We start from the raw sequence: 20,523 nt of genomic DNA on the forward strand, positions 1-20,523 counted from the left end.
CCTCCCAGGATTGATTGATTGAATACTTTATTAACAGTTTACAAAAATGTGCACAGGAAAGTACCGTTCAATACAAGGTCTGCTAAGAGCATTTATTTTTTTGTTTTTTATTGGGCTCTCCTCTCCTCTCCTCTCCTCTCCTCTCCTCTCCTCTCCTCTCCTCTCCTCTCCTCTCCTCTCCTCTCCTCTCCTCTCCTCTCCTCTCCTCTCCTCAGTGCCATCACGGCCTCCTGAAAATGTGCTGGCCGTGGCCAAGTCCCCGGAGGTCATCTCGCTGTCCTGGATGACCCTGCCCAGGGAGTCTCTCAATGGAATCCTACAGGGCTACAGAGTTATCTACTGGGCCAACCTGCCTGATGGAGGTAGGTGTGTGTGTGTGTGTGTGTGTGTGTGTGTGTGTGTGTGTGTGTGTGTGTGTGTGTGTGTGTGTGTGTGTGTGTGTGTGTGTGTGTGTGTGTGTGTGTGTGTGTGTGTGTGTGTGTGTGTGTGTGTGTGTGTGTGTGTGTGTGTGTGTGTGTGTGTGTGTGTGTGTGTGTGTGTGTGTGTGTGTGTGTGTGTGTGTGCGTGTGTGTGTGTGTGCGCGTGTCAGCAAATAAAACAACATTCATACGGAGAAAAAGTGCATTCTCACTGAGTGCATTCTCAGCATCATTTACATTATTACAGTATCTATAGCCCAAATTTAGTAATAGAGCAGTGGTTCTCAAATGAATCAATGTATCTAAATGTAAACCTACATACATTGGCTATTTAAAAAAACAATCTTGAAGATTTTGTGAACACAAGCACAAAATATTTCCAGATGGGTGTCTACAGCCAAATACATATTAAACAGAGCGCTGTTCATGCAGCCTGGAGAGGGACAAGCTGGAGTTTGAATTACATTGTTTTCAACGAGGGTGGCGCAAATAAGAGCAATTATAGCCTTATAGGCATATGTGCAACATGCCAACTGTTTTAAAGTATTGTACAGTAACAACTAAGGTCTCTGTAATGTTTATGTTGTACGATTACTACAAAACAAGTAAAGGGATTTAAGATCATTAAAGCTGGGCTGTTGCCTGGGTCCAATGCATTTCTGTCTACTTCCGCTCTCTGACTTCTGTCCCCATTCTCAGCAGAAGTCAGAGAGTCACCATTGGACTGGCCCCATGAAGTGAACGGAGTTTTCGTAACTCTGTCTTACTCTATTGATGATATGCACACGGCTGCCATCTTGCCAGCAAGGGGCTACCTAGGTGCAACTTACCATAGACAGCCCATTCATCCAAACAGAAAAGTCCTATTTCATTGTATTAAATAACGTCAAACTCACCAACATCTTATCGTCTTACTATCTGCAAAGTGTTTGTTTCATAAAAAAAGTGTCAGAGTTTGGAAGCACTTGTTATCAGTAAAGCAACCTCCTGCTGCCTGTACAGGTGGTACACATGGGCTGTTGAGTGATAGTCAACGAGCACGAGTAGCTCATAACATGCCTACAGTGGATTTTTATGGATGAATGGGCTGTCTATGGGAAGTTGCACTTATTGCTGGCAAGATGGCAGCTTTGTGCATGTCATCAATGGCTCTGAGTCCGCCCAGTCAGTGTTTCCCCCTGCTGTGGTTCAGTCATATAGTAGTTTGCCCACTAGGTGACACTGTGGTCTCATATACTGTACTGTGCTGACTCTTCAATAAATGCAACTTTATGGTGTGTGTAGCTGGAGTGGTTTTGCTCATTATGTTCAGAGAGTGTTTGTAGCTTCATGAAGTGCATCCATCCTGACTGTCCATCGGTTGAAGGGAAGTCCCAAGGTGCAAGTAATTGTAAAGACTGTTATTAACCACGTAAACTACAGTATACGGTACGCTCTGTTTACCGGGGTCCCCCAGGGGGCTATACTTTTCCGGCTCCATTTCCCCCTCGACACTAAATATCTCTTCACTGAAAATAGCAGATCCATATGCAGATGTACTAACTCCAACGCAACATGTTGTGAGCTTGTAGATCTGCTATTTTCTCTGAACGGTTTCACCCGAATACTATAGGTTAAGGGTTCATATGGTTAGAAAATAGCCAAAAACGGTTTATTTCAATGTGGGTCCAAGAAGGACCTCTATCTGCACCTCCATTTAATTTGAACCATCTCTGAGGCATTATATTTCAAACGTTTTATCATTATTGCCACAATCGCTAGATAAGGGTTCCGTAGGGACAGATATGTCCTCAATTATACGATTACGTCGATTAGACTGAAAGGCTCAGTATCAGCTGTTTCTTTCAGTGATATTACACAAGTGTAAAACTAACCGAATGTACAGTAGTCAGTCGTGCATACAGTATATTGCAACATGCACACATGAGAAAATCAATAATACTTTAATGGCCAAAAGAAAGCATGCATGCACGCATGAGTAGGTTAGCAGTAGCTTATTTCCTTGGAGAGCACTGTACTGTATGCCAGTTAGTGCTAAATTGAAAGTGTATTGCGTGGATGGGACGTGTACATCTTAGCTTGTCTATTTTTGGTGTAATATGTCTTGTGTCTTGTCACTCTTGTCAAATGGATCAGAACCATCCAAATGTCTACATATGTACCGGTATATGCCTTCCAGGGCAAATGACGAACGTGACAAACCAACCATTTCCTTTTCAAGGAGTTATGGTAGCATTGGACTGTGGACTCGGTGAAAGGCTAAATCTGATTTTTCAACTGCTCTGAGCAATGTTATGAGCTGATAGCTGTTTTTCTAAGATTAACAAGCAACGAGAATAATATGTTTTGTGCACAAGGGAAACAAAAGCAAATCAGATATCTTGGTTTCCTGTAAATATATCCAGTCTCTATGTCTTCTTTGCTGAATGTTCCCCGAGCCCCAGCAGTGATCCAGCTGGCAGCCTGGCCAACCTCCCATCAATAATTCACTATGCAATAACTCAGTGAGGGCCACTGCTTCAGACCCAGGGGTGGAGAACACTGTCAAGGACACAGGAAGAGGATAGGAGACGATGGTATAGGAAAGGAGAGGAGAGGATTGTATGTAGAAGAGGAGAGGAGAAAGCAAGCTGCTGTATGATCAATTAGTCATGTATAATAATATTAATATATATGACAGCATGACTTATTTGAGAATTGATACAAAGGCATGCATTTCTGTCTTCTTTGTGGGCATACACCTATGTGTGGGTATTCATCATAATTATATTTACTTAAGACTTTCTGCGCTGCATTACTTTTCAGCTAATGTAAAATGAGCCTGTTGAAGATACTGAGTTCCACAATATTAGCAACAAGGAATAAAATTAGCACATGTTCAATAACTGAATTTACTCCTCTATCAGAGTTGGGAGAGATCAGGAATGTGACAACCGGTCAGCCATCTCTGGAGCTGGACAACTTGGAGAAATACACCAACTACAGCATCCAGGTGCTAGCCTTCACAAGGGCTGGGGACGGAGTCCGCAGTGAGCAGATCTACGTACGCACCAAGGAGGACGGTAAGACAACATTTGTTGTGCCTCTTCTGGCATGGAAGAGTTGCTGTCCAGACTCCTATATGCTGTGTCGTCTTTTCAACTATCACTCTGAATAAAGGAGAGACCATTCATGACAATTTGGCCTACTCAGTTACCTTGGAATTCATATTCTTATCCACTTACAGTGTTGACCCTGGATTATCTGATTACATACACCTGAATATTTTGATTTATATTATATACACATTTTTATTTTATTATTTATTTTAATTTAACAGAAAAAAATAACAAGTAACATAATATTACGGTATACTATAGGCTACCTGAAATATCTAAAGAACAGATATTTAGTTTACCTTGGAATAAGTTTGCCTGAATTACCTGTCTACACATTATCGAATCTCTACAGAGGAAAGGGACTTACACATGTGTTAAGAAAGGACCGATGCAGAACTCCTATACAGTGTCTTCTGTCGTCTGAAGCATACGGTCCACTTCGCAAAACACCCGAAGCTGCACGAGCAGGGCTGGACTGGGACAAAAATTCGGCCCGGTCATTTTCGTGCTAATTTGGCCCAGACCGGCCCCGAGAAACCAGCGCGCAGATAGCAGAAACTACCACCCGCTCCATTGAGGCACACACAAAAAAACAAGACCTAATACCACCACTTTTACAGAACAAACCAACAGACAACTACACAACACTTTGTTGCTCTCACAAAGAATGCTGGCAAAACGATTTTTAAATATATCTTTTTTATATCATATATTTTATATCATAACTCGAGCGGTCCCCTACGCCTACGGTCAAGGCCCACTGGTAATAATGACCGGTACGTCCTGTGGCCAGTCCACCCCTGCAAATGATGGAGCACACACGAAAAACATAATTTCACCCACTTCCAAACCTGTGATGTGGCAATATAATTTAATCTCATTCTGATTGAGATTGATGACCTAATCACAACGATGTACTATTGCTTTCATTTACAAGGCACAGTCAATCATCTAAGAAGGAAATTATCATGAATTCAACTTTTTTATTACCTTTTGATTTAAATTATGGAAGGAAGGGTGGCATATCCCCCTCCCCTTTTATATAAATGTCTTTGGTTCTCTAATGTTTGATAGATAACTATAATTCATATGCAAACCTATAATAGAAGCCCATAAAGTGTAAACCTAGGATGCTAAGTATTCATTTATCCTTGTATAACTCTGAGAGTGTACAAATGGAATGGTTCCATTTGTACACTCGCAGAGTTAACGTGTTAAAACCGGGAAAGCATCTGTCATTTTATACTTTGGCTATTCAACAATAGAAGATCTACAAGCTCATGGCATGTCTCTTTGTGCCGCACTATGAGCTTGTAGATCTGCTATTTGTTTTTTAATTGTGACAATCTTTGAACATGTATTGGCTATTTTTAAAGAACTTTTTTTAATGAAATGTCTGCTTCTGGGGGTCCCTGGAAGAAAACTGTTTTGTGATGGAGGTTGACGGCCAAAATACATAATACATTTTGGGGGTCCTTGACATGAAAAAGTTAATTTTTTTGTTTGTATATGTTTTTTTGTGGCTTTCGCCTTCATTAATTTTTTTTTTTTTTATTGAGGGACAGACAGTAGGCTGACAGGAAATGGGGAGAGATATGGGGGGTGACATGCAGTAAAGGCCGTTGGGATCGGGAGTTGAGCCCGTGGCACCAGCCGGGGTAAAGGTAAATGTAGTTCATGTGAGAGACTTGCAGCTGAGACTGACTCTGATCTCCCCACAGTGGTAAAGGTAAATGTAGTTTATGTGAGAGACTTGCAGCTGAGACTGACTCTGATCTCCCCACAGTGCCTGGCCCACCAGCCGGGGTCAAGGCAGCCGCCTCCACCAGTTCCGTGGTGTTCGTCTCCTGGCTGCCACCCCTCAAACTCAACGGCATTATCAGGAAGTACATCGTCTTCTGCTCCAACCTCCACCCTATGGTATGACATTATCACATCAGCTGTCCTTATAACCGCAAAGCGGTTGTTTTATTTCGTTTTATTTTCAAACGTTTTTAGGATTTTGGAAACCACTGCACTACTGTACATGTGTCCCTTCCTTGCTTTGTGTTTCCAGGTGATGAGTGAGTTCGAGGCGTCTCCAGATGTGTACTTCTATAGAATCCCCAACCTGGCTCGAAACAGACAGTACAGCATCTGGGTGGTGGCAGTGACCGCTGCTGGCCATGGAAACAACAGTGACAAGATCACAGTGGAACCTTTGGCCAAAGGTAGACCAACTGAATCAAAGTAATATGACCATTTTATCAACTTTATGGGAATTATGTATAGTATACCGTAGTCATTCAAAACATCCCAGGCATTTTCTATTGAGCTGCAGAGGGTGAAAAAAACACATTGTTTTTCAACCACATGTGTTCATGTACAGTTAGTCTGCACTTTACCGTGTCATGTCTGTTTAATATCCAGAATGCATATCGTAGGCTACTTGTGTTGTGACATTTGTAATTAGTGCAGATACAAATAAATCCTTCATAAATAAATTGTACTTGTACTGTATGTTTATAATATCTATTGTCCTCCTGTCTGTGTGTCCGTATATCTTTGTCCCTCTCAGCCCCAGCCAGAATTCTGACATTTAACGGGACAGTGACCACTCCCTGGATGAAGGACATTCTGCTGCCATGCAAGGCTGTCGGTGACCCCCCACCTACCATCAAGTGGCTCAAAGGAAAGTAAGTAACAGACATTGCCCCACAGAGAACAAAAAAACATTGCATATGGATGCACCTGGGACTCTGAATCTCGTTTGCGTCCGAGCATAGGCATGGTAACGCCCCACCTGCTTGTGATTGGCCTACCGACACTGCCTGTCTTGACCGTCCTCCGAGGTGGATATACTGTAGCGATGCTGGATAGTCTGCCTGATGCGAGGTTTCTCCGTTGTGGGAAATAATACAAGCATGGTATGATGCAAGAGAACTATAACTTGTAACTTTTATTTTTGTAGAAGAGGCAAACTAATATTGTTTATGTCGTTTGCTTTGATGGAATAATTGATTGAACATGCACGCCGTAATACGATTAGATTTGGGTGTATTCACTTATTTATTTAGAACACTCCCAAATCTAATCATAGTACAACATACATACGCGTTCAATCAAATATTCAATCAAAGCAAACGGCATAAACAATATTAGTTTGCCTCTTCTACAAAAATATAACATACAAGTTAGTTACAAGGCTGCATTCTGTCACGCTTGCGAAGCTGTCATTCTCTTGTATTATTTATTTCTCAATCTCACCACGGAGTAACCTCGCGTCTCGGAGGACAGTCAAGACTGGTAGTGTCGGTGGGCCAATCACAGGCAGGTGGGGCGTTACCATGCCTCAGCCATGCCTATGCTCGGACGCAAACGAGATTCACGCCTGTACCGTATGTCCTCTGCCCTCATCACCCCTGGACGACTGATAATAGGCATAATTACTGACCACATTTGAAATAAGTGATTAATTACACTTTATGTGCACAACCTTGTGTTGGTATTTATTTTAACAAAATAAAAACCAATCAATCACTGAGGGATTATAGCTCTCAATTGTGCTCACTATTTCCGTGGAGAATACAGCACTGAGGGACCAGTACTTTTTTTTTTGTACACTGGGTTTGTAGTCGACAACAAAGACGACAAAGTGTTTTTTCTCCTGTCGGTATATGTATTACCCAGATGGCAATTATTTCTGGTGACATTTTCTTTCCGTCTCTCCACCAAGCACCAATGGGACCCCCACCCCTGTCCTTGTGGACGGGCGGCGTAGTGTCCATGGCAACGGCAGCTTCATCATCCGCACAGTGAAAGCAGAGGATTCTGGGAACTACAGCTGTGTGGCCGGCAACAACTGGGGCTCCGATGAGATCACTCTGAACCTGCAGGTTCAAGGTGAGCAGAAGCACACACACACACACACACACACACACACACGCACACACACACACACACACACACACACACACACACACACACACACACACACACACACAATCTACCATTCATCATAATTAGCCCTTCACTAAACCCCACCCCAAAAAGCGATTGTCCAATGCCAATCCAAGTAGTTTAGCAACTGTTGCTATGCAGGACAAGCTTTAGCCACCTCATAGCTGTCAATTTTATTTTGCATGGCTCTGTTGTTGAACATATACACGGCTTAACGTTGGGAAAGTTACACGACTGACCCACCCAGGTGATGGCAATAATACTAATCACCGTAGTCTTACCGTGCAACATGAAACGAGGTCCTGTTGGACCTCGTTACTACCTAATATTTCACCAAAACCAGAGCAGAACTCCCACCACGGGACTCGGCAATCAAATAATACAGTTGAAGGTCAAATTGTAATGTGTTGAGAATTGAGATTAACTTTAAATTGTCTCCTTCATGTTCACAGTCCCTCCTGATCAGCCACGCCTTACTGTTACCAAGACAACCACCACATCAATCACGCTGTCATGGATACCAGGAGACAACGGAGGCAGCTCCATCAGAGGTGAGTGGCTCACCTGAACCGACACGCACACGCACGCACACGCACACACACACACACACACACACACACACACACACACACACACACACACACACACACACACACACACACACACACACACACACACACACACTTTTTGTAGTAATGTAACTGATTATACAGTACAGTAGACTAAGTAGAGCTGCTATTTTTGCTTTATTTTAAATTTGTGGTAGATAATGTTTTATTATAATTATTAGATATACATCTTATCTATGGATATACATATTTTTTTCCTAGAATGACATATCTTTGGGGGGTATTAGAAATAGCCTCTGTGTAGAAAATGAATACGCACGCACAAGTAGGCCTACGGTATTTATATATTATAAATGTAAAAAGTATATTGTCTGTTCATGGTTATTCTGCTACTTTTGATGCTTTTGTGTGATCAAGAAGGGTGTTACTTTACGGAAAATCACAGAAAATAATAATATGGTTTCTGCCTGACAGTTTATAACAGTGTGTAAATTGTATGTTGCCGCAATAAGACACCTGAACAGTTTCTCAGGGCACACCAGTGTGCCTCGGCACACCCTGAACTACTGCGGCCTGGTATTCTTAAAGCACATTAGCACATGTGGAAACATCAGCCACATCCTTACAGTACACCAATCAGTCACCAGTGACACCATGAGCTCTGTGTCACCACACTCATTATTACTCCAGTCTAAAAGCCCTGCTCCTCCAATTCCTCATTATGTTCACAGCGGAAGATGTGCTACTGCTGAGTATAGGAGTCCTCGATCAGTAGAGAGGGTGGCTTAGATTAAAACAGAACAGAGGAGATTAGGTGTTTTAAAGCAGAAGATTAAACCATCAGGGTCCTGAAGCACACCCAGTCACAGAGTAGCCTGGGTGATTTATCATTGATTCCACTCATTTGCTGCACAGTGGGTGTGAAATGTTAGTCCATTTACAAACTGTCTGTGATATTGTTTTCACTGCAGGGTTTGCTTCCCCGAGCTCACTCAGTGTGCACTGCAGAGTCATCCTGCCCCTAAGCTTTTTACATTTCAGTGTTTACTGCAGCAATTAGTATACCGGTGTGCAGATTATACAGAGTACATTTATTCACATAATAATGTAAAGATTTATCTAATAATGACGATAAAATGTGTAGCCTAACCACATTAAACTTTGGGTCTCTATTTTCGGAAAACGTTAAAAAAAGGAATACGATATGGCCGCCCATCTACAAGTTCACACTCAATGCAACATGCTGTGAGTTTAAAGATGGTCTTTTTTGTCTGGTAAAGAAATACACAAGGCCTAACGCCTAAATAACATAACAACAAACATATTGAATATGCGTATGCTGTCTCTACTGTGTATGCAGTACAACTACAGTATTGTAGAAAGACCATGTGACTTTGTGTTGATGCATCAGCTACTCTGTTGTTACTGCTTTTAAAAATCATCTACCTTCCTGTTTTCCCTGTTTTTTTTCCTGTGTTTGCCTTTCCTGTCCAGGATACATCCTTCAGTACTCAGAAGACAACAGCGAGCAGTGGGGCAGTTTTCCCATCAGCCCCAGCGAGCGCTCGTACCGTTTGGAAAACCTGAAGTGCGGCACTTGGTACAAGTTCACCCTCACGGCTCAGAATGCGGTTGGCCCTGGACGCATCAGTGAAATCATCGAGGCTAAGACGCACGGGAAAGGTATAGAAGCCAACACGGTCTAGAAATGTTCCTCTTATGGAAAACATACAGGGTATTGTGCAACCAGAGCTGATGGTATTTTTTTGGAGAAAGTAGTCAAATTGATTTTTTTAAATGCAACTTTTAGGGGTTATGAGTTTTCTAAATCGATGGCAATTTGATTCAAAGTCTGTAACAAACTCCAACTTATTTTAAATGCCAAAAACCTCAAAGATAATATGATTAGCATAAAAGTCATGAGTAACAAAAAGTCAAAATACTCAAGTAAAGAGTACAAGAAATGTACTTACGTACATTTGTCAAATAAATGTTTACTCTCCACCATGCTTACAATATTTGTTATTTCTATATAGATTATTATTACATAGAAAATAAGTATGTCCTATAGAACATATAATCAATGTCTTCTGTCCTATCTCCTCAGAACCGCAGTTTGCCAAAGAGCACGAACTCTTCACCAGCATCAACTCCACCAGGGTCAGACTCAACCTGATTGGCTGGAACAACGGCGGCTGTCCAATCACGTCCTTTACACTGGAGTACCGTCCGGTGGAGTCGGGGGCGTGGACCACAGCCACGCGCACCTCGCTGACCAAGAGCTACATCCTGTACGACCTGGCCGAGGCCACCTGGTACGAGCTGCAGATGAAGGTCGTCAACAGTGCCGGATCGGCCGAGAAGAGGATCACCTTCGCCACACTCAACACAGACGGAAGTGAGTTTATAACCACTTAAACCACGTGGGTTCTCAATCGTTTTCATGTCAAGTAGGATCTCCGTTAGAATGATAGGCCTATGTATTTGGCTGCTGAGCTTGTATATATGGGCTATTTTCAATACTTCTTTAACCTTTGTTTTCTATTTTATGGAATTCATTTTTCCTTTCTTTTTTCTCTTTTAATTAAATTGTTGTATCATTGTATCATTTAATTCGTTTTTAATTCATGACAAAGTTTGTATTTTTTTGGTGAATTATTTAAAAAATGTTTTGAAATATCCATCCGTCCATCTTCAACCGTTTATCCGTAGTCGGGTCGTGGGGGCAACAGCTCCACCAGAGAGCTCCAGACTTCCCTCTCCAGAGCAACATTAGTAACTTCCTCCTGGGGGATCCCGAGCCGTTCCAGGGCCAGTTTAGAGATATAATCCCTCCATCTGATCCTTGGTCTGCCCCGGGGTCTCCTCCCATGGGATGTGCATCGAGGACCTCCCTAGGCCTAGGAAGACACTCGAGAGGCATCCTAACCAGATGCCCGAACCACCTAAGCTGGCTCCTTTCCAAGCGAAGAAGCAGTGACTCTACTCCGAGTCTCTCTCGCTTGACTGAACTTCTCACCGTATCTCTAAGGGAGATGCCACCCCCCGTTGGAGAAAACTCATTTCGGCTGTTCGTATCCGCGACCTTATTCTTTCGGTCATGACCCACACTTCATGACCATAGGTGAGAGTAGGAAAACAAATATTGTAGGAAAATAATAATAAATTGATATTTACGTGACCCATAAAAATTTGTCCCCGACCTACTGTTTTGGAACCAATGCATGCATATGAATCTGGTGGTCCTGGAAAAGGGCTAAGAATCGCTGAACTAAACTATACTTGAACCCCGATCTACTGTACTGTACATGCTATTATCCACAATGTTAAATGAAGAGTTACAGACCTGTAAGGAGTCGGACTCAGTGTTGAGAAGCAGATATAATCAGTGATGTCAGTGATGCTGAGCTGTAATGGTGCAGCTCTGCTCTCAAAACGAATTAACTAGGAAAGGTTGGAATAGGTCACTGTGGCACAACCGTGTATGATTATCTGGGGAAGATTAATGACACTGGTCCAATTATGTGATATTCTCTTTCGGAATGCGGACCTCTACCACACAGTATACTGACATTAACAGCATGTACTAAAACGGAGTATTAAATTAAGTCAAATTACCTTTGAAGAGTAATTAACCTTTATGGTTTCTAAGCAATTTGTACTTAGAATGTGCACTTTTGTCTTTGTCACTTCGATATTTAGCTGGGTGAGCCAAGATTTGGTCTCTCTACTAAACCTATTAAATATTCACTACTTTTAGATCGTTATTGTTACTAGATTGTTTCTAGATTGTTATTTTGATATTATACAGTAGTTATTAAACTTCTTTTTTTTACCAGGATTGAGAGTTATGTTTATTTATTTTTTATATTTTTTAGGGTCACTGACACTGTGTATAAATTGTGTTTTTATGGTGTCTTTTGTATGTGTTTTATTGTGTTTACCCTATTGTTAATTTATTTTCAGTATGCAGCACTTTTGGTTGAAGTACAACACTGTTGTTTTTAAGTATGCTCTATAAATAAAGCGGATTGGGTTGGCCTAGATCCCGGGGGAGTAAAATAAGAGCAGAGGGCATTCAATTCAGATATATTGATATTTTAACACGTCAAGCGATATTTCGCTTCCCCAGGTACTATTCCCCCTCTGCTGAAGTCAGGAGACCCCATCTCAGACAACATGTCAGGCAGTGGAGGTCTGAAGATGGTGGTGACCATCACGTCTGTCCTGGTGGTGGTGGTGTTGGTCTTCATCGCCCTCATGGTGTTCAAGAGGAGAAGGAGAGAGCAGAGGCTCAAGAGACTCAGAGGTGAGTTGTATAGAGAGCCTGCATCCTCAGAACACACAACACACACCGTGTGAAAACGACAATAACATACTGTATATGTGCATGCAGGACTCAGGAGTCGCGACCAACAAAGAGTGACAGTCATCCAGGATGTATTAAATGTGCCATGTTTTACAAAAAGTAGTGTAATGCACGCACGTTGCACGCACATACATACTGTACTGTACATACATGCACAGCACATGCACATAAACATGAATACAAAATTATATGTACTGTACTTGCACAATGGTACTGTATGCATTGGTACACAGACCAATATATCCACCATATACTGTAGAGCAAGAGCCTTATAATTAAACCATGTTGATCTGAAATGCATCAGGCAGGGGCAATTAATCTGAAAGCAGTCACTGTCAAGCTCAGTATCGACTTTGCGGTTGTCATTAAGAAGCCATCATTAAGGGAGTTGTCCGGGTGGCAGCGGTACAGTTTCTGCCCACCACCATGGAGACTGGGCTTTCGTTCCTCCGCAGTGCCTGCGGCTACACATTGGCTGGATTCATGGGTTGCAGCAGGCAGGGGAGGGACATCTCAGAACCACAAACTCTGTATTGTCATTGTACTACTAGACAACCAAATTGAGGTAGCAATCCAGCTCAGTGCAGAAATATTATACAATATAAAAACATATATTAAAAACTAAAGTAAAGATATTGCACAGTACTGATAGTCCATATTGCACATCTGTCCATCAGTCCAACAACAGACTGCACAAAGTCAAGTGTCTGAGGTTTGTGCAGTGCTTAGAGCAATAACAGCCCTGGGATCAAAGTTTGTTTTTGTTTTGATGGCACTGTAGGGCCTCCTTGAGGGCAGCAGTTCATGCAGGTGGGATGAGTCTAACTACGTTTTAACAGCGGGCGACAGCCAGACGCATTTTCATGCATTATTTGTCAATGGGGCCCGGCAACTACTGGCGATAGCTGGTGATAGCAGGCGAACAGGCGATGGTCGAAAAGTTGGCAGAGTAACGTCTTTTGGGCGACGTCGTCCGGCGATAGTGGACGATTGGGCGATAGCCAATGAAATTCAAGTGTCACTCGCCGTTGTTCTGGTGCTGTTAAAACGCTGAGGATGCTGTTGGCTCTTCTTGTAGAGGTCCCCCAGAGATGGAGGAGGCCGGCCGGCATGCAATGATTCTCTGAGCTGTGTTTAGGACACCCTGATTGACTCCTACTACTGTTTGTAACTAAGTACATTTACGTACAATATGAGTTATTAACTTGTTTGTACTATTTCTAATTTCCAGTACTTTTACTTCTACTCCACTACATCTCAGAGGCAAATATTGTACTTTTACTCCACTACAATAAGTTTTAAAGTTAAACTGTAGTTACTAGTTAATTTGTAGATTTTGAATCAAAACATACAGTAACCACTTCAGCCCTATAGGCCTATACATTTGAAAATAGCCGATCTACAAGCTCACAAGTCACAATGTGTCGCGATGCAACAGATATAGCAACAGGCTCCTCAGATCAAACATCTGCTCTCTCACTCACTCACCATTTCACTGCTGTGTTTTTCCCATGCAGAGAATGGTCTGATTCAAATTGCGTTAGTGCTTGCTTGCATCTCCACTTGTATTGTTAATGTGCTTACTGGCTCTGCACTTCACTCCACAGATGCCAAAAGCCTGGCAGAAATGCTGATGAGGTATGTACGGTAACGCTCAATCAGCCTTTAAACAGCGACCATAAATCACAATACACCCTGGAATTATCTATAAACCCTTCAGATATATTGCATAGAGGATATTATACGGGCCCCTCTTGCCCTCTTAGAATTACTTATCAAATGTATTTTATTTCTTGTTCAATGTGATGCAAAGCTCATGCAGCTGAGTCACAAAATGTGTTTTTTTGTATTTGTTTTCATTGATCTCGCTCTCCCCCCCAGTAAGAACACGCGTACGCCGGACACCGTCAATAAGCAGCAGCAGACGTTGAGAATGCACATCGACATCCCCCGCGCACAGCTCCTCATCGAGGAGAGGGATACCATGGAGACAATCGGTGAGAGTGATGGAAGCAAGGCCCCCGTGGCGCCTTGCTTTTTCTCTGCTTCTCTTTTAGTTTAGTTAACCACTTCTATCACCGGCAATTTTGTGCATGTGCATTATATTGGCACAAATAGGCTAAATCAGTAAATCGTTGCTGTCTGTCATATTTTAACTTTTTGTGTTTCTGTTTCTTTCTTCTTCTTTTCTTTTGTTGGGGGGGTAATAATTGAAGTCACAAAACTTAAAACAAATTGAAATGTGATGTCATGAAACCTTTAAAGGAGAATTTCGGAATAGAAGGCTTTCTTACCTTTATTTGTAGTTGTTATGTCCCCACCAAAGAGGTCCAGTTGTTATTTTGTGCAAAAACTCATTATATATATATATATATATAATCTTTATTTCAGACAATAGTCCATATCACATAAGATCAACGTACAAAAAACCAAAAAGACAAACAACATGGTAAAAGCGAACAGTTAATACAATTCAAAGTGCAGTAGTCACAGTGGAACATATTCAAGCACTGACCTATCTAATCAGCAGCAGGCTGCTGAGCCAGTGTTTGCGCAGCCTGGACGTGACCCGGTAACAGCTCTTCACAGGGTTTGTTAGTGCCTCTATGATGCTGTTACTAGACACCTCCAGGCGTTCATTATTGGCTATTTCCCCTACCATAAGCCCTCAATGGGGCGTTGGGTTTTAGTGCTAATTTCCTCTCTTCATAATGTAAATTGGAAATAAGCAAATTAGCACTAAAACCCAACGCCGCATTGAGGGCTTATGGTAGGAGAAATAGCCAATAATGTGTTTTTTCACAACATATCACCTGCACCTCTTTGGTGGGGACGTAACAACTACAAATAAAGGTATGAAAGCCTTCTTGCCCGAAATTCTCCTTTAAACCTAGTCATAATTTCCGTTTCCTTGGCCAGCAGGCTCACAGCATGCATATTCTTTCTTTCTTTCTTCTCTCCCCACTTCTCTCCCTCCCTCCTCCCTTATCCCCCTCGCTCCCCTGTAGACGACCGGTCCACCGTGTTGCTAACAGACAATGACTTTGGTGAGCCCCAGAAGCAGAAGTCGTCCACAGTGACTCACACGGTCCACTACCAGTCCCTGTCCCAGGCCACCGGACCACTGGTGGACGTGTCCGACGCCAGGCCTGGAACCAGTGAGTCACACCACCGTCAGTGCTCTATTATTTACTTATTCTACTACTAAAATGAACACTTCTACTAACACTATAGAGCCCGACCCATAGAGCAGTTTGGATGATACATCGGTCATAGTTTGACCTTTTTGACGACATTGGAATTGGCCATTATGCACTCGATGTGTCCTGATTTACAACCAGCATCTTTCTGACAAAATATCAGCCAAAACATCTGTAATTGTGATCTAGGAATCTCCAAAATTGGGGATCGGCATCTGACCTAAACATGGGTCAGGCTCTATAGACACTTGTACTAACACCACTGTTATCCCGGTTATGGATGTAACAAGGTTTTCCTACCGTATGATTCATTGTCTTCATTGGATAACTCCACAAGCCAGAGTCTTACATAACTCCAGCAGTGTCCTACAGCAGCGATTCCCAACCTGTGGCTGGTGGGACCACTGATGGGCTTTGAGGAGGTTGCAAGTGGGTCCCCAAATAATAAGCAAAACACTAAGATTTAAACAAAAGTCATGGTATTTCTTCTTTAGAACCTTGGGGGGGAAAAATGAGCTTTCTTTGTGACATCGATCAATAGAACATTGACAGGATTGATTCATCATTCAAATAAAGGCCCATAAAGTGGTCAGATTCGTGGGCCGTGCAAAGCTTTCAATACTTTCAAGTGGGCCCTGATCCAGAAAAAGGTGGGAACTGCAGTGCCACCGTGTTTTCTAAATGCATGACATTGGAAAAGGAAATGAAGTCAGCAGTGTTAAAAAACCCACTCCACTAATAGCATTTCATTGCCCATTCATCTGAACGACAACCTAGGCCAATAGTTTTTCAACCTGTCTCAGCTTTAACTCAGCGCTGGCCTGCCCATGCAGTCACTCTGAATACAGACCCTCTAGCTGTGTGAGTGTGGACATCAGGGTTATTAGTGTTGTGTATAAGTAAAACTAAGGAAATAACGAAAACTAGAATTGATCAAACATTTTAGTAAAGCTTCTGTCCTCGTGGCCATGTTCCAGCTCAATAGATACTGTACAAACCATCAATTCAACGGCCCCCAGTTTTATGTGTTTTAGGGTGTTTCCCAAACTATGGGTCAGTCAGGACAGGACAGGACAAGAGAAGGTCTGGTATTCAAAATTGACTTGAGTAAAAGTTTCTAAATGTATACAAATTATTCGAAAACAGCAGATCTACAAGCTCACATTGCAAAGCAACGCGTTGCGAGCTTGTAGATCTGGAACTACTCCAGTAAAAATGGTATTCAAGTACTGTACTTAGTTACTTTTCCACCACTGCCAACTCCCTACCTCTCTTTCTTCCCTTTATCGTCTCCATCCCTCAGTCCTCAGTGATGAGATGACCTTTGACCTGCCACCATTACAGTGTATTCTCCTCTGGTCAGATGACCTGCCACCATTACAGTGTATTCTCCTCTGGTCAGATGACCTGCCACCATTACAGTGTATTCTCCTCTGGTCAGATGACCTGCCACCATTACAGTGTATTCTCCTCTGGTCAGATGACCTGCCACCATTACAGTGTATTCTCCTCTGGTCAGATGACCTGCCACCATTACAGTGTATTCTCCTCTGGTCAGATGACCTGCCACCATTACAGTGTATTCTCCTCTGGTCAGATGACCTGCCACCATTACAGTGTATTCTCCTCTGGTCAGATGACCTGCCACCATTACAGTGTATTCTCCTCTGGTCAGATGACCTGCCACCATTACAGTGTATTCTCCTCTGGTCAGATGACCTGCCACCATTACAGTGCTATTCTCCTCTGGTCAGATGACCTGCCACCATTACAGTGTATTCTCCTCTGGTCAGATGACCTGCCACCATTACAGTGTATTCTCCTCTGGTCAGATGACCTGCCACCATTACAGTGTATTCTCCTCTGGTCAGATGACCTGCCACCATTACAGTGTATTCTCCTCTGGTCAGATGACCTGCCACCATTACAGTGTATTCTCCTCTGGTCAGATGACCTGCCACCATTACAGTGTATTCTCCTCTGGTCAGATGACCTGCCACCATTACAGTGTATTCTCCTCTGGTCAGATGACCTGCCACCATTACAGTGTATTCTCCTCTGGTCAGATGACCTGCCACCATTACAGTGTATTCTCCTCTGCTCAGATGACCTGCCACCATTACAGTGTATTCTCCTCTGGTCAGATGACCTGCCACCATTACAGTGTATTCTCCTCTGGTCAGATGACCTGCCACCATTACAGTGTATTCTCCTCTGCTCAGATGAGATGACCTGCCACCATTACAGTGCTATTCTCCTCTGGTCAGATGAGATGACCTGCCACCATTACAGTGTATTCTCCTCTGGTCAGATGACCTGCCACCATTACAGTGTATTCTCCTCTGGTCAGATGACCTGCCACCATTACAGTGTATTCTCCTCTGGTCAGATGACCTGCCACCATTACAGTGTATTCTCCTCTGGTCAGATGACCTGCCACCATTACAGTGTATTCTCCTCTGGTCAGATGAGATGACCTGCCACCATTACAGTGTATTCTCCTCTGGTCAGATGAGATGACCTGCCACCATTACAGTGTATTCTCCTCTGGTCAGATGAGATGACCTGCCACCATTACAGTGTATTCTCCTCTGCTCAGATGAGATGACCTGCCACCATTACAGTGTATTCTCCTCTGGTCAGATGAGATGACCTGCCACCATTACAGTGTATTCTCCTCTGGTCAGATGAGATGACCTGCCACCATTACAGTGTATTCTCCTCTGGTCAGATGAGATGACCTGCCACCATTACAGTGTATTCTCCTCTGGTCAGATGACCTGCCACCATTACAGTGTATTCTCCTCTGGTCAGATGACCTGCCACCATTACAGTGTATTCTCCTCTGGTCAGATGACCTGCCACCATTACAGTGCTATTCTCCTCTGGTCAGATGACCTGCCACCATTACAGTGTATTCTCCTCTGGTCAGATGACCTGCCACCATTACAGTGTATTCTCCTCTGGTCAGATGACCTGCCACCATTACAGTGCTATTCTCCTCTGGTCAGATGACCTGCCACCATTACAGTGTATTCTCCTCTGGTCAGATGACCTGCCACCATTACAGTGTATTCTCCTCTGGTCAGATGACCTGCCACCATTACAGTGCTATTCTCCTCTGGTCAGATGACCTGCCACCATTACAGTGTATTCTCCTCTGGTCAGATGACCTGCCACCATTACAGTGTATTCTCCTCTGGTCAGATGACCTGCCACCATTACAGTGTATTCTCCTCTGGTCAGATGACCTGCCACCATTACAGTGTATTCTCCTCTGGTCAGATGACCTGCCACCATTACAGTGTATTCTCCTCTGGTCAGATGACCTGCCACCATTACAGTGTATTCTCCTCTGGTCAGATGACCTGCCACCATTACAGTGTATTCTCCTCTGGTCAGATGACCTGCCACCATTACAGTGTATTCTCCTCTGGTCAGATGACCTGCCACCATTACAGTGTATTCTCCTCTGCTCAGATGACCTGCCACCATTACAGTGTATTCTCCTCTGGTCAGATGACCTGCCACCATTACAGTGTATTCTCCTCTGGTCAGATGACCTGCCACCATTACAGTGTATTCTCCTCTGCTCAGATGAGATGACCTGCCACCATTACAGTGCTATTCTCCTCTGGTCAGATGAGATGACCTGCCACCATTACAGTGTATTCTCCTCTGGTCAGATGACCTGCCACCATTACAGTGTATTCTCCTCTGGTCAGATGACCTGCCACCATTACAGTGTATTCTCCTCTGGTCAGATGACCTGCCACCATTACAGTGTATTCTCCTCTGGTCAGATGAGATGACCTGCCACCATTACAGTGTATTCTCCTCTGGTCAGATGAGATGACCTGCCACCATTACAGTGTATTCTCCTCTGGTCAGATGAGATGACCTGCCACCATTACAGTGTATTCTCCTCTGCTCAGATGAGATGACCTGCCACCATTACAGTGTATTCTCCTCTGGTCAGATGAGATGACCTGCCACCATTACAGTGTATTCTCCTCTGGTCAGATGAGATGACCTGCCACCATTACAGTGTATTCTCCTCTGGTCAGATGAGATGACCTGCCACCATTACAGTGTATTCTCCTCTGGTCAGATGACCTGCCACCATTACAGTGTATTCTCCTCTGGTCAGATGACCTGCCACCATTACAGTGTATTCTCCTCTGGTCAGATGACCTGCCACCATTACAGTGTATTCTCCTCTGGTCAGATGACCTGCCACCATTACAGTGTATTCTCCTCTGGTCAGATGACCTGCCACCATTACAGTGTATTCTCCTCTGGTCAGATGACCTGCCACCATTACAGTGTATTCTCCTCTGGTCAGATGACCTGCCACCATTACAGTGTATTCTCCTCTGGTCAGATGACCTGCCACCATTACAGTGTATTCTCCTCTGGTCAGATGACCTGCCACCATTACAGTGCTATTCTCCTCTGGTCAGATGACCTGCCACCATTACAGTGTATTCTCCTCTGGTCAGATGACCTGCCACCATTACAGTGTATTCTCCTCTGGTCAGATGACCTGCCACCATTACAGTGTATTCTCCTCTGGTCAGATGACCTGCCACCATTACAGTGTATTCTCCTCTGGTCAGATGACCTGCCACCATTACAGTGTATTCTCCTCTGGTCAGATGACCTGCCACCATTACAGTGTATTCTCCTCTGGTCAGATGACCTGCCACCATTACAGTGTATTCTCCTCTGGTCAGATGACCTGCCACCATTACAGTGTATTCTCCTCTGGTCAGATGACCTGCCACCATTACAGTGTATTCTCCTCTGCTCAGATGACCTGCCACCATTACAGTGTATTCTCCTCTGGTCAGATGACCTGCCACCATTACAGTGTATTCTTCTCTGGTCAGATGACCTGCCACCATTACAGTGTATTCTCCTCTGGTC

The 20,523-nt window shown here is 43.4% G+C and overlaps 1 protein-coding gene across 1 annotated transcript in view; it reads left to right on the forward strand.

Moving 5' to 3' along the window:
• dscamb (Down syndrome cell adhesion molecule b) overlaps positions 1-20,523 on the forward strand; it is a gene marked incomplete at its 3' end in the record, with an annotated part of 192,844 nt that overhangs the window by 159,918 nt on the left and 12,403 nt on the right. Inside the window, exons 18-30 of the mRNA XM_080772257.1 lie at positions 216-362; positions 3,326-3,481; positions 5,304-5,437; positions 5,574-5,727; positions 6,075-6,192; positions 7,233-7,399; positions 7,909-8,007; positions 9,520-9,708; positions 10,133-10,423; positions 12,158-12,334; positions 14,002-14,032; positions 14,276-14,391; positions 15,403-15,552. Of these exons, the coding sequence (XP_080628383.1) occupies positions 216-362; positions 3,326-3,481; positions 5,304-5,437; positions 5,574-5,727; positions 6,075-6,192; positions 7,233-7,399; positions 7,909-8,007; positions 9,520-9,708; positions 10,133-10,423; positions 12,158-12,334; positions 14,002-14,032; positions 14,276-14,391; positions 15,403-15,552 (1,929 nt within the window). The remainder of the gene's footprint in view (positions 1-215; positions 363-3,325; positions 3,482-5,303; positions 5,438-5,573; positions 5,728-6,074; positions 6,193-7,232; positions 7,400-7,908; positions 8,008-9,519; positions 9,709-10,132; positions 10,424-12,157; positions 12,335-14,001; positions 14,033-14,275; positions 14,392-15,402; positions 15,553-20,523) is intronic.

Source organism: Protomyctophum bolini (genome assembly GCF_963924005.1).
Source record: "Protomyctophum bolini genome assembly, chromosome: 9".
NCBI classification, from domain to species: domain Eukaryota; kingdom Metazoa; phylum Chordata; class Actinopteri; order Myctophiformes; family Myctophidae; genus Protomyctophum; species Protomyctophum bolini.